At 32.7% G+C, this 15,257-nt stretch overlaps 1 protein-coding gene across 8 annotated transcripts; it reads right to left on the reverse strand.

Annotated features, from left to right (window-relative positions):
* Positions 1 to 5,388: 5,388 nt before the first annotated feature.
* LOC114379895 (zinc finger CCCH domain-containing protein 13-like) lies at positions 5,389 to 13,827 on the reverse strand. Of its 8 annotated transcripts, none has more exons than XM_028338699.1 (12): positions 13,628 to 13,827; positions 13,275 to 13,459; positions 10,148 to 10,258; positions 9,604 to 9,637; positions 8,680 to 8,821; positions 8,520 to 8,576; positions 7,656 to 7,753; positions 7,448 to 7,519; positions 7,092 to 7,306; positions 6,228 to 6,385; positions 5,759 to 5,959; positions 5,389 to 5,678 (listed from the first exon to the last, which is right to left on the reverse strand). In XM_028338699.1, exons 2-12 carry the CDS (start codon positions 13,399 to 13,401, stop codon positions 5,640 to 5,642), a joined length of 1,254 nt encoding a protein of 417 aa, XP_028194500.1. In that variant the 5' UTR covers positions 13,402 to 13,459; positions 13,628 to 13,827; the 3' UTR covers positions 5,389 to 5,639. The 8 variants fall into 8 exon arrangements, with proteins under 8 accessions (XP_028194500.1, XP_028194499.1, XP_028194498.1 ...); XM_028338698.1 differs by having other exon boundaries at positions 13,275 to 13,487; XM_028338697.1 differs by having other exon boundaries at positions 13,275 to 13,501.
* Between the last annotated feature and the right edge of the window lie 1,430 nt (positions 13,828 to 15,257).

Genomic DNA, 15,257 nt, shown 5'->3' on the forward strand with positions numbered 1-15,257 from the left:
TGGGATAAGATAGAAACTAATTATTTAAATTTCTTTCTTCTAACCAATCTGGTGAAGCATTGTAGAAAATATAACAATGTGGGTGACATTCACTGGGTTGTGGATAAGGAAGTGGATTTAGAAGAGGGTTTGCGTGTATATGAAACAGATTTTGATATTCAGGATATGGTCATCACTGCAAGGCACAATAGAGATGAGGTAGAGTTGTACTATGACCACAAGGTTGACATTGCTAGTGAGGAGCATGATGACATTGATGGTGACGAGGATGTAGATGTTGATGTGAGGGTAGGCCGTGAATGGTGGAGTAATATTTCAGAATACAATGATGAAGTCCAAGAGGATGAAGCTGAACCAGTTGGTTATGAATCTGAAAAGTTAGATAGCCCGAGAAGTTCTGATGATGAAGGTGGATTTGAAAAAGAAGTCTTCCCTCAATTCAATGAATGCAGCAAGTTTGGTAATGTGCATTTGGAGGTGGGAATGGAATTCAGTAACCTAGAAATATTTAAGGAAGCAGTTAGGGATTACACCATTGAGTTGGGCAGGAATATTAAATGGAAGAAAAATGATACTATTAGAGCAAGAGCCAAATGTAGAGAGCTTGGGTGTGATTGGTAAATTTTTAATTCATTATTTAGTATGTTGCATGCATGCATTAGCACTTGGATAAATTCGTCAATATTATTAATTCTAAAGGACTAAATTGACAGTACGTGACAAAAGTTAGGGACTGTTCTAACATAATTTCATAAATGTTGCAGGGTCTTATTCTAGCATTACAAGAAGTCCTACCTGGTGCACCTCATCGTTTTTGTGCAATGCATTTGTGGAAGAACTTCACAAAACAATGGAAGAGTAAGGAATTAAAAGGGGTTGTTTGGGATTGTGCCAAATTTACTACAGTTCCTAAATTTAATCAGAATCTGGCTCGTGTAAAGGCATGGGAGTATCTGAAGAAGTGGCCCAAAGAAGCTTGGACAAAGGCTTACTATAGTGAGTGGTGCAAGGTGGATAATATTTGCAACAATACTTGTGAGGTGTTTAACTCAAAGATTGTTACCTATATAGGACGAAGCCTATTTTGACTATGTTGGAAGAGATTCGATGTTATGTAATGAGATCTATGAGTGGCCATAAATTGAAGTTAGCTGCAAGAAGTGGACCATTGTGCTCTATGCAACAATCCAGATTAGATAGGGAAAAGAAATTGAGTAACAATTGGAGACCTGAGTGGGCTGGTGATGACAATGGTGCAAGGTTTGAAGTGCATTGTGTTGGAAAGAAAGTTGATGTGGATTTGGATATGCATACATGTACTTGTAGATTTTGGTAGCTGACTGGTAATGTTATTCTCATAGAACTGTTTTATTTATTGATTTCCAGAAGACAAAATAACCTTGAAATTGTTTACATATTTGTTGGCAGATTTGCCATGTATGCATGCATGTGCTACAATTAATTGGAGGCGTAAACGCCTTAAGGAGTTTTGCAATCATTGGTTGACTTTGGGTGCATACAATGCTACATATCAATTTTTTTTATCAAACCAACCCATGGAGCACAATATTGGACACCTACTGAGTATGAAAAACCACAACCTCTAAACAAAAAGTCACAAAGAGGAAGACCAAAGAAAATGAGAAGAAAGGATATTGATGAAGAGCTAATTTCAAGGAAGAAACTGAAGAGACAACTGGTTGAATGGACATGTTCCAAATGTGGGTTGAATGGTCATAATAAGAGATGATGCAAAAATGCTATTGTTAATGAACAAGATGAACCTGCACCTGCACCTGCACCTGCACCTGCTGCTATTAATCAGGATGTTGTTCATGAAGAAATCAACTTATCTCAACCCCCAAGTTGACAGGACACAAACTTAGACCTCTTCTTGGTATGAGTTATCTTTTACCTTGCTTTTATTTTTATTTTTATTTTTTACTTTAGGAACTAATTAATTTATTTTTGTTTGATATGTAGAGACCACCTGGTGTTGTAGCACAGCCACCAGGTTCACAGCAACCAATGCCTAATGTTCCCTTCAACATGGTTGGATCTTCTTCAAGGTATAGACCACCTCCAATTCAGCCCAACTACAACATTCTGATTCGTAATCCATCAACATCCCAGCAATAACCATCCATGTGCTTCATTCCCACACCAAGATTTCCTCATCAAGGACCAAGAAACAATTGAAGTTTAAGAATATAGAACATGGACCATCATGCTTGTTTTGTATTTTGTTGGTGCCTTTAAAGACCAAAAACAATTGAATTTAGTGCCATTAAATTTGGTTTGCTGTTTTGTTTAAGATGGACACAATTAGTGCCATTAAATTTGGTATCATGTTTTGTTTAAAATTGACACACTTGTTGTCATTACTTTGCTTATATTAAGGTTGGATATAAGGATGTGTCATGTTAAAATTGACCATAATACTTGGTGTCATTACTTTGCTTATGTTATGCTTCCAACTCTATCATGACTCTACTCCATTTTCATTGTGTATTTTCGTTGCACATTGTTGTTTTCTTTTGGATAACAAATACTAAAATCATAGGTAATCAAATATGATGATAAAATCGAATACAACGATAACACAATATGTCATAATTTCATAAAATTCAAAACATGAAACACTACTACAATGGATAACAAATTATAATATCATATTCTCTACTTATGATTACATGATAAATTTAAAAATACCACCACTACAAACCCTACAACTACACAATATGTTAACATCCTAACTTCTCTTTGCAGAATCTCTAGTCTCAACCTTAGACCAAAGTCTAGTATTGGTTATATTCTACCTATTTAAGTTGCACCAACATCAATGTCTTCATCAACCCACGAAAAGAAATTACATCGATCTGCATCTTACTGCACAACACAAAATACCCATGTTCAATCTTGCACAAAAATTAGAATACAAAAAACACCATTAACATTACTTACTTGTGGTAATGGACAAGCATAAAGCAGTCTCCCATTATTCCTTGCCGTCTTTGCTGTTCGAATGGTAACTCTTCTACGACAATAGCAAAGACGATTTGACGTGACATTTCCCCTTGTGCTTGAATTAGCAGACATGGTAGACCACAAAATAATAGAAGAAGAACTACAAAGATGGAGAAAGATGAATAGGAAAAGAATAAGAATTGGATGAGAGTATGAGTAGGAAGAAAAATGGAATGAAAGCATGAATGTTGACGTAGCCGTTAGGGTTTTAACATTTTGGGGAAAAAATGATCATCTAAATTATGTCATTTTAGTCCATTTAATGTCAATTTAGTCTCTCTTCACGTGACAAGTAGAAGAAACTGATGTGGAAGTTTCACGTATGCGTCTTGGTGGCACTTAACGTGCCACATCACACATTTATTAACGGTGTTAAGAGACTACTAACAGCAGAGACTAACGTGGCAAACAAAATGTAAAGTCGAGAATCATTTTGACATTTTTTAAATCTCAGGGACCAAATTGGCAGCGCCTCCAAAAGTGAGGGATTAATTTGTTGCTTTACTCCATTAAAGAATTACTATACGTTTTAATTTTTTGTATTTTAAACGCATTATTTATTTATTTGTGTGAGTTTAATTTTCATCCACGTTCAGTTAAAATTATGAAAGTTATGTTTGTAAATATAATTATTACAAAGAATAAAAACAAGGTATCCCGTATCCCAAATTCATGAAACCAACTCATGAAACGTAGAAATCATTGAATACTAACTATATAAATTGCACAGTAATAAAATTTATAAATTGTCAAAATTCAAATTATTATTTAAGATAACTTTGATTGATTGTCATTATAAATTTTATTTATTTACACTAACAATAACAATGTACAAAAGTTAAACTTTATTTTTAAAATTAATAAATTTATTATATATAATTATATCAAATTATGATTGGATGATAATATAAAAAAAATATTTTGATAATAAAGTTAGTTGATACCTTGAGAGAGAAAGAGAGGAAAGAAAGAGAAAGAGAGAGATATGAGTATGAATAGGTGATATGATTTAATAGAAAGAGAGATAGAGAAAAAAATAAGATTATAAATTAAATGTTTGAAATTTGTGTATAAAAAAATTACATTATTATTTCCTACATTATTTATTCTTAATTTATTTTTAAAAAATTATATTATCATTTAATTATAAATCATAATATATGATATAATTATTCCATTTTATAATAATTATTTTAAAAATTATATTTAGAATAATTTTTACAATATTAAACAAAATCTTTCACCATTTTTTTCTCTCTATAATACAAACAGCTTTACAATTCAGATTTTTATTATTTTTTTGTCTGTCAACTGTCCTGTAAAACAAAAGCGATAATTAGGAAAGCGGCAAGCCACTTCTGTTGCAAACTAATCAAATATGAATATAATAAATCAAAGATCAATTGATTCCAAAAGTGTTAAGGGCTTAACGTGTGCCATCATTAAAGAAGTAGATATCTTCATTTTGCTATCTGAAATGCTTTATTTTTCCTCCTAAACAAAATCTTTCAGTCACTTTTTTGTCTTTTTCTTTTTTAAAGGACAGCATATAAAAATTAAACTCTTATTCTTAAACCTAAACAAAATCTTTCAGTCACTTTTTTCTCTTTCTCTAATACAAACAGCTTTATAAATTAGATTTTTAATCTTTCTTTCATACTCACCAAATTTCAAGAGTGTTTAAATTATTTATTATAAATTTAAATTACAATCTATACATTAAAAAAAAAACTTCTTTATTACAAGTTTAATCATATAAAATATCCATACACAAACTAAAATATTAATTATACGACAATATAAAACCTTTTATGTTGTCAATATAAAACCTCGTATTAACTAACATTACCCTTTTACCTAACTTTTTTAATGTTCATTTTATCCAACAACAATTTATTTATACATTAAAACCGCAACTACACTTATTTGTAGTTTTTTCTTGTAAATTTACTATAAAATCATTATTTAGATATTTCATACGAAATCAATTATCTTAAAACTACACATTTCACCTAGTATATCTAAACATAAAAGCTTATTTCGCATAACCCCACTCAGTTACTTTGGAGTGAAGTAATTGGAAGTCTAGAGACTTTCCTACATTGAACAAGGTACCGCTCCCTATGCCTAAAATTATTTTCACAAATAAATTAAAAAAAATCGGATCACTTGAATTAGTATCATGTCAAAATCTTACATTGTCTTCGTAAAGATAAAACCGAATAAATAGAGTTTACAGTCAACAAAGTTGATCAGACTCAAACCCCACATCCTTAATGAAAATAGTCTCTTTCCGTATAAATTTCATAATTTGAAATTCTCATTAGTCTGGATATGGAGAACCAAAAACACTTTGTAGGATGCAGAACATTGCATGTTATAGATATGGTACTCTAAAAAAACATTCAATAATTCTTGAAAACCAAATATAATCGTAGACAACAGAGGATTACATTTATAATCACAGAAGTCCAACAGAAAATAGACAATCAGCTTAAGCACCACCACAAATATGGCATGTATGCATATGAAGGCCATAGAATTTATCAAAAGAAAGTTAGAAATTGCCAATATTAATTAACTAAACCATACGTGCCCCTGTTGCCTCTTCATCAACCATCCACATCAACATTCTCGTCGTTGCCTTCATACTGCACATGAAGTTAAAGTGCTCTTACAAATGTTTGTTACAAGTGCTTAAAGGATGTAAAATATGCACACAAGAACTAACCTGCAGGTAATTGCTACGAGGTAGCAAAGCTGGGGGAAGCATTAATGGTGCACCCTTTACCTTATATGCCGCTCCATTATCATTTTCCGTATTTGCAGTTTCATTGATATCATTTCCATCATAACGTTCAATATCAACATCCTCGTCAACCACATGAGCTGCCATGCTGGTTGATGGCGCTTCAATTCTGGGTTGCTTCAACTGCATATTGATGGTGAAGAATGGAAAAGGTAATTTTCAATGACAATAGTCCACTTCAGAAATCTTATTCAAGGAAACTTAAGATACACTGCTTGATTTATGAATGAAACAAAAAGAGCACCACCAAAGGGCAAAGCCATAAAGAATGCAACACACTAAAACAACCTTTATTTTTTATTATGCCAGACTGCTAGAAGAGGCAGAACTACAATGGAATTAATTAAATTTGTATGTTTTCTGAAAAAAGGTTGTTAGAAGAATTCCTTACTCCTTTCTCGTGCTTGCCTTCAAGATCTAGAGATCTAGTAACTTCAGTTCCATTGTCTGGAGTACCAAGAGACTCCTCTTTCAATTGATCTGATAAATTCCAGCGAGAACGCTTCCTAGTTCTAGCTGTCTCAACCAAATGCCCATCTTTTGATCTATCTGCATGAGTTTTACAAAGATATTAGCATGAATAACAAAAACGCAATTACAAACAACCAACTTGTAAACAAATTAAAACAAAAAATAATGAAACATATTAGCAGAGCAAAACATAAGAATAAAGCCACAAGAATTGACAGCAAATGTCCCTTGTCTCCAAATGAAATTATAGGAATGTGATATGCAAGTAAGCTAATGATCAAAATAGTATCCAAATTTAATTATCAAATCTTTTCATTTCACAGGACAATCAAAACCCATGCCAAATGAAGATATGATTTGGCAATCAGTTACAGTATCAAGCAGTATGCCACATCTGTAGCATAAAGCCAGCAAAAATTTAATATTTACAACTAGGTAAAACAAACTGAGCTCGGACATGCTATACACATGTATACATTTATGTTCTTAGTGAACACTAAAAGGAAATAAGCATCATACTAGGACCAGATGAGACTTTTCCATTTATAATTGACCATGAATAACGACCTCAAAAGCTTGTGGTCAACTCTACATTATTCTTCACAAAATAAAAAAGGTCACAGATGCTTGGTTATTGATTGTAAGAACATATCCATCACAAGTTGAAAGAAGTTTTCGGTTTTGATTTTGAACCTCCTGATGTTTTGCTTTGCAAACATAGTATTTCTGGAATTCAAAAACAGTTAAACAAAACCAACATCACTATATTTTCCATAACTACTACCCTGTTTTAACTCTTCCAAAGCATCATGTTCAATATGCAGCCTTTTTTTGTGGGAAGATGCATCATTGTGCTCCACATTATGTTTAGCGATTGGATGAAGACCAGTATTTTCACCATTGCTTATAATATCAATGCTTAAATCTTCTTCGTTGGCACCAATTCTAGAAATGTCTGAGACAAGCTGATCTCCAAACCTTTGAAGTCGGACTTGTGATCTATACATAAAATTATGAAACATTGAATACAACAGCATGCCACAATATATATATAAGGGAAATGAAGCACATCAGAAGACAATAAAGCATACTACAAGTCAGCAAAGTAAAGCAAATTGCGGGGGGGGGAATGTAACTTGCCTCCTCAGTTCATCTTGTAACTCTGACATATGATTGTGCACTCTTACAAATTTCCTTATTCTTGAAGTAATTCTGAATTTTTCAGAGAGAACAAAGAAAAAGGAAATACCAGGAAAGGGAATATCATTATCAAGAAATGCCAACATAATGGAGAGGTGTAACAGTTAACACAAATTATCAACATTTGCATAATGAAACATTCAAGTACCTTTTGCACTCCTCATCCTCTTTGCATAGTTGAGCTTCAAGTTCCCGAATTCTAGAATTAAGGCTATCCACTTCTTGAACACTCTCATCAAGATAGACCTTCAAAAATATGCATCTGTACATCAGAAATCAAAGCATGATTTGAATTTAATTACAACACCAACAGGATAATTAGCATTAGCTCAAAAAACAGGATTTTTTTGCATTTTAGGGAAGCGGACTGGAAGGTGAATTTCATCAATATTCTCAAGACATCATCCGAAACAATACTTCAATATCAGTACCAGAATGAAACTTCAAAACAAAGATTTGTCAGACAAATCATATTTCATATATTTTGTATAGTTTTGAAAAATAGCAGAGCATGACAAGTTGATGACTACTACAATACTTAAAGACTTAATGCCTATCATTATTTAAAGAACTAATCACAAAATTACAGTCTGCACATATATTTACATTTTACACTACAAGAGTCGAGAAAAATATATATTAATTCTAAAAACACGCTAAACAGAGTGAGTGATATCAAAAGCCACTCTAAGATCATTAGTTAGCAAGTGATAGTTATTGGCACCAAGGAATAATAAGCTGAGATGGCTTGTGAAGATAAAGTACAAATCTCAACGTATAAACCTAGTCAATTCCTTAAAAAGACAGGAAGCATCATAATTCATTATGCAACGAAATAAAGGAATAAGTTTCAGTAGAAACCCTTCAGTAAATGATTTGGAAGTCCACAGTACACTTATGAAAAAACTAGGTGTTAAATATTAGATAACCAATGTTTTTAACAGACAAGCTAATGAAGACAAAACACAAGGATAACCTGAGAAATGCAAATATAAGAGAGAGAAAAACTAACCTCTAGCTGGAATTTTCGGTTCTGAAGAGTGCTGATATCTGAATCTACTTTCTTCAGCTGCACACAGTTCCAAGTATAAAAACAAACATGCAATTTTACTTAACAAATAAGGGAATTTTACACATATATTTGTAAGAAAGATTTTACAGAATTCCCAAACCTGCTCCTCAAGATTATTCCTAGAACCAGAGGAAAGCAATTTTCCTTCTTTAACTTGACCTTGAACTCTATCTGAGACTTTCAAATTTCCAGAAATATCACTTTGGCCATTAGTATCCTGTTTTCTCCTATGTCTCCTGTCACTGCAACAGCAATTAATGATATTTATTTATTTTAGACTAAAACACGGATAAAGATCTGAAACAAAATGAAATAACATTTTTTTGAAAGCAAAAGAAATAACATTATATAAAGCCAAATTGGCACAAGCAGTGACAGTGTTAAAATGAAATAACATATTAACAAATTAAGGTTTGCTCCAAGAAGGCCATATTCCAGTCATTAAGTGTCTAGAAAGTGAGAATGGAATTTAAATTTCAATTCAAGATAAGAGATTCCATCACCATGTTCTTACTATCAAATGTTAAACTTGGTTAACCCTATAACTCTAATTATAAAAAACACCTTTAAACAACAAGGCTGTCATGCCCACAGCATCTGACAACTATAAAAAATAATTGTGAAGATTAATACCAAAAGCCAACAAAAAAATGGAAACTTCATATTCATCATCGCACAATTACATAGTAGAAAATTTCATGGCACACGAAATACAGTCACTTTTAGTATGCTCAGCATGTTTCTTTTGAACTTGTTCATATCTTATCTATTATTCACAAGGCATCAAGTCTCCCCCCTCCCTTCTCCACTTTCCCTCCCTTTTTCAAAGGTTGCCTCTCCCAAATCAATGCAAATTCTTTCCCTCTAAATAGAATTATGAAATTAACAGTTTTATCTCTTAAATATAGCATATTTTAATTTTAATATACATTTACATTCAAGCAGAACAATAATAGACAGTAAATGCCAACAAAAACTAAAAGATGCTTACAAAATTATCAATAGTGATCCATGGTTAATTTACCTTTTTTTCTCCAAAGACATTGTAGGACTGTATTCTGCAATTTTTAATTCATGGGAAACATTAGGAAAGACAACAGGTGCATAATCATTAGGTAAAGCAGCATGTGCACATCTGTCTCTTTGGTATGTGTATGTATCAACAAAAAAATAAAGAGGCATGATCTTGTGCATAAAGAAATAAAACCACATATACAAATGCATACTCCCATTTATGCACGGTTAAACAGGTGCAAACTTCATAGTGAAGCAATGAACATTGTTCATAGCTTATAGAAAATTGGAGACATAATAGATAAAAATAAGTCATGCCTCTACAACTCTATTATTTGAAGTTCTATGAAAATCTAGAAAATGGTTATATCAGACACATATAAGGTTTGAAGAATGAAGACATCAACCTCAGAATGTGAAACATAAAATTGCTAATGGGAAAATAAAAACCAAATACTTAAGTGACAAAAAAGCTGGACCTCTCTGGTAGAACTAATTAAGAAATGATACCAAACATATGGAGCAAAAAGAAGTATAAAGATGTTGTGTCTGACCACGGATGATCTGGCGGCCTCTTGTATCTGGAGCTGGTGAGTACCTTTGAGGAGATACATACCTTCTGTCAAGTTTATCCCTCAAGTCATTACCTAAATAGTCTCTCCTCCCTGGAATAAAAAAAATAAAGCTCCATTATTGCAAACTAATATAAAAGACCAACAAACATTCCAGAATGTATTAAATGATTACTAAACCAAGCTTACCATTAACAGGAATAACAAGAGAAACATAATAATGAATAGTAATAGTGCCTCCCACATAAGAGAAAAAATGCAGATAGAAACTAGCACCCTCATATTATGACAGATATAGTAAAACCCACGCATGTAGCTTATACTTTGTTTGAAGTGTAATCAAGGTACCAATGGATTAAGAACATTTCACATCCCCAACTTGTAGAGAGAAGTAAGATATAAAATACAATCTCAAATGTAGAGATATATCCAAGATACTTAAGAAATAAAAATCCATCAACAAGCTATCAGATTTGATTAATCCTGACATAATCTCCACTAATAATTCCATTTTCCTAGTGCCCATGTAGCCATACCATATCCAGAAGTATCAGCCAAAAGGAGTAGCATAAGCTCCATACACTCAAGCAGTAGATATTTTAAATGAAATGATTGGGAAATTTGCTGAAATTGCTTCTGATCAAAACATGATGCTAGCAGACAATCCACGTAAGCCTAATCATGATCTCAGATAACACTGTAGTTCCACAGATTCAAGGAATGAAGCATAAAAAACATGGCCAAGAAAATACAATTTCATGAACAGACCAGCATCGCCTTTAAGATAAACCAATCAGCAGAATTCCTTCTGAAGAGTCTCGCATCTATAATGAAATATCCATACTGCTGGAAATGCAACAGTCTCAACAAGATAATGTGATCGTCCTATCATTGAATGAATTAATCTGACATTAATCCCATATGCCATTTGTTATTGCATATCTAAGCTTCTGTATCTGCTTACATAGAATCAATGGACATATGGACCAGTCTGTCAGATAAGTATATCAGTGTTTTAATATGACATTCAGTTAAACAAATGGAATAACAGTGTCAGTAAAACAGACCGGGGCTGTAAAATAATAGTTTATAGGAAAGCTTTGAAAGTGGCAACACACCCCTAAATAATTTATAAATTTATTTTCTTACACATTTCTCTTTTAATATATTATCTTCATATACAATGCTTTGTTTTCTTATAATTAATCAAATTTCCCATTCATGTTCAGCATGTTATCACAAATATGGAATGAAATTCAGACTCCCTTCCATTTAAACAGCTTCACATCACATGAATAATAGTCATATACAAACAACGAAGGACATAGCGTTAGTGGACTCCGAGCACATATCTACAAGTCACCTATATCTGCAAGAAGAAAGATGATGACCTCTTCAAATGTGTGTCAATTTTTCATTCTGCAACATTGTTTTGAACACAACAATTCAAAAAAGAAATATAGCTTAATACTGACATAGGAAGGAGGTATTAAAACCAGGTCCAAGGGTAATAAAGCTATAAAGTTGCATGAAATGAGATATAGTCATGAAATTATTGGAGGAAAAACAAGACTAGAAAGTGGCTGAAGCAGATGCGATAAATAAAATAGTCATACTTCAAAATCCACTGAATAATTGAAGTGAAGATTAAAATTACCGTTATGATGCATATCAAACTAATGAATTTATTCATTAAATGATTTAATTTAGAGAGAAAAAAAGCAACATCAAGAAGGTAAAAAAAAAGTGTTGCCTCAAAATGCTAAAAAAATTGGAAAAAGAAATGGATTATGATAATGAATAGCCAAAAAGCTAAAATTTCTTCTATTGTAATCTCTACTCCCAAAAATAAACAACAAAATATTATAAGAAAACAACAATTGACTGATGGCAAAAAGCATCTCCAATATGTTACTCCAAGGAATAAGAAATGCTGAGCACCTAATGTAATGGGTGTGAGTTTGAAGTTATAGATGTTGTAAACAGGATTATATCAGCATGCAGTAATGGTGGCATAAAGAGCCACACGAGTGGAAGAAAGTCATGGGCATGGATGGAATAAAATTGATAGATGACAGTGAACAATTAGTCCTCATTGGCAGGATAGAGTCAATTAAAATGATGTGACCAAGGAGGAGGAAAATGATTATTAAATGATGGATGTGATAATTTCAAACACAGTATTTAATATTCTCAAAATTTCTGTATTGCATAACTGTCCAGTCCTTTTTGTCAAGACTCACCTTATTTTTCAAGCAAACTCCAAGCAACATAAATTGCAACGCAAAACCTTTAGTTTTAAAAAGCTCTATCAATGTTATCATTGGCGGAATATGGCGGACCACCAAAATTCTGCCATGTAAACACGCCATTGCAGCCTATGGCACTGCCACAATGGGCCTCCCTTCACAAATTGCCTATGGCAGTTGTCGAAAAATCCGCCATGCCATTCCACCATAGCGGCCATGGCACTGCCATTTGACAACACCGACTTATACTTAACAATTAACAAATGGCAAACAGACCAATTTGTCCATTTCTTTCCTCTACGAATTTTTCTTGCCAATAAAGTTCTACTCAAATAAAACACCTCAACACCTTCAAACGCAAAGAAGCTTTTTCCTTCACTCAGGAAAACTGTTTACCCCACATAACCAGCCATGCACTTGTCCAAGGGAAAGATTTGGAGGTAAAGGGAACAGAGAACAAATTATTTTTAATTCCTACTAAATATTTCTAGTATGATAAAAAAATTTAAATGAAAGAAAAAAAATGATCGATAACATAAATGTAATGTTCTAACTCCTAACTATTGTCATGTAAAAAAAAATCCTAACATTTATTTATTTTTGTAAATAGTAAAAAAAAGAAAAAAAAAATATATATATATATTAACTTTAAATAGAAAAAATTGTCCTCCATTACTTTTCCTCCAAAACCATGTTCCCAGACATATTCTAGGGCACCGTTACTCAAAACACCAACCAAGTAACAATCAACATACCTCAATTCACAAGATATATAGACTCAACTAAACAATTAATAATAACATAATAATAATAAAATTATAATAGCACTATTTGAGCAATGCAAAAATATAAAACTATACCACTATACGAGGCAGAGAATCGTCGAAGATCAGCACTCCCATGCGCGAAGGAGCAGTTATGGCGATTGCAGCGACCTCTCTGATACAGAACGCATAGCTTCGTCTTGAACTGCTTCCGTTCAACCATCTTCAACTATTTTCGCGCGCAAATGATTCGATTTATGAATATTATGAACCTTCAGTTCCTGCGCGAAGAAGACGGAACCCTAAATCCTGTGTGGTCGTTGCTGAGAAAATGCGAACGGAATTATAATAATAAGGTGAGAAAACATGGAAAAGAAAATAGAGGATACGAAATTAAAAAGAAAAGAAAAGAAGGAATTTCTCTCGTTCGTTCCGTGCAATTTGGTTACCTTGAAGTGGAAGATTGAATGAGAAGAATTGGGAAGTTTAGTTCCGGAAGGTTCACCACAAAAGCCACAAATGGTGTTTCTTCAGCAACGACTTGACTTTGTTGCTTGACTCGACTTCTTGTTGTTCATTTTCTCAATTCAGTTTAAAGGCTCCTGTCGTGTTATTAGGGCTTTGGGAAATTCATTATTAGGGTATTCTGTGGGAAATTGTTTTATGGGGGTATATGGTTTCAGTTCACACATGTTTTTATGCTCTCAATTATTTTTTATGTTAGATATAATCAAGATTTTTAGTTTCTGAAAAAAAAAGTTAATAATATTTCGTGTAATGCAGATATTAGTTGGAATTATAGTAATCTTCTTATATGATATAGTTATAATTTTAAATGGAATTTTAATATTTCATTTTCATATTTTTTTTAAGGAGAATCATAAAAGATCTTCATTAATAGTTGTTATTATCACTATTTTTATTGTCAATGTGACTAATTGAGTACGTTGTTTTGTTATTATTACTATGGTTATTATTATCACTCTTGTTATATTATTGTAACTTTTATCATCATTTCAATTGTCTTTTCGAAACAATAGTGATGACAATTATAATAATAGTTATAATTACATTTACAATGGGTTTGGTTGAGACATAAGTTAGACAAAGAAAGTTGTTCAACCTTAAAATTCAATGAACCAAGTCACCTCTTTCGTTTGGAATCGCTGAAAGCTAGATGAAAGATGGTGATAGACCTTGAGACCCACGAGCAAAAAATTTCACCTAAAAGATGAGGTGAAAGAGAATGAAAGGAACAATAAATGACATCCAAAATGAAAGATTTTTCAATCATGCCCTCGTGCCATGGGTGGTGCGTGGGTTTGGAAGGAAATGGTGGTACATGGTGGTTTGGTTGGGTAGGCAATGACAAGTTCAAATGGTGGGTGCCATGGGTGTCGGTCGTGTGAAGAAGGAGAATGAAGGGAGGTTGTGCAGCTCAAGATGAAAGAGAAGAGGTTGGGAGGTTTTGCTTTGGGCACCAGCTGAATTGCTGGTACACCTAACAAATTTTGTAAATCCCAGTATTACCACTCCCTTATAACTTATTGTTCTGCGCTTTCCTTATTGACGCAAGATTTTTATTTTGTTGTGTTCACCTTCGTTGTTGTGAGAGATCTTCCATGAGAATTGCTCATTCGTTGTTGTGTCCTCTTTAGTGGAGGTGCATTATTTATGGCGGTTCGTCGGCAAGTGGTGCTTGTGTCGATGATTGGATTGGCCATTAACGTTGGAGGTAAAGTCTTGATCTGGTTTTTTTTGCATAATATTTACAGATTGACAATCCATAAGAAATTTACGAGTTGACAATTTGTATGTTACTTATGGATTGTCAATCCGTATGTTACTTACAGATTGTCAATCCGTATGTTACTTACGCATTGTCAATCCATAATTTTTTTTATCTTTTTGTATTTTTATAAATTTGTTTTATTGTTTAATTAAATAAAATTAGAATTGTTAATTAAAAAACTTTTAAATAGATATAGTTTCAATATTCATTCGAAACTTATAGTTTGTATAGTTTGAAAATGATATTAATGTGAAAAGAATTTATACTTTTAATTTAATTTACTCATT

This window comes from Glycine soja, chromosome 12 (genome assembly GCF_004193775.1).
Source record: "Glycine soja cultivar W05 chromosome 12, ASM419377v2, whole genome shotgun sequence".
In the NCBI taxonomy this organism is placed as follows: Eukaryota; Viridiplantae; Streptophyta; class Magnoliopsida; order Fabales; family Fabaceae; genus Glycine; species Glycine soja.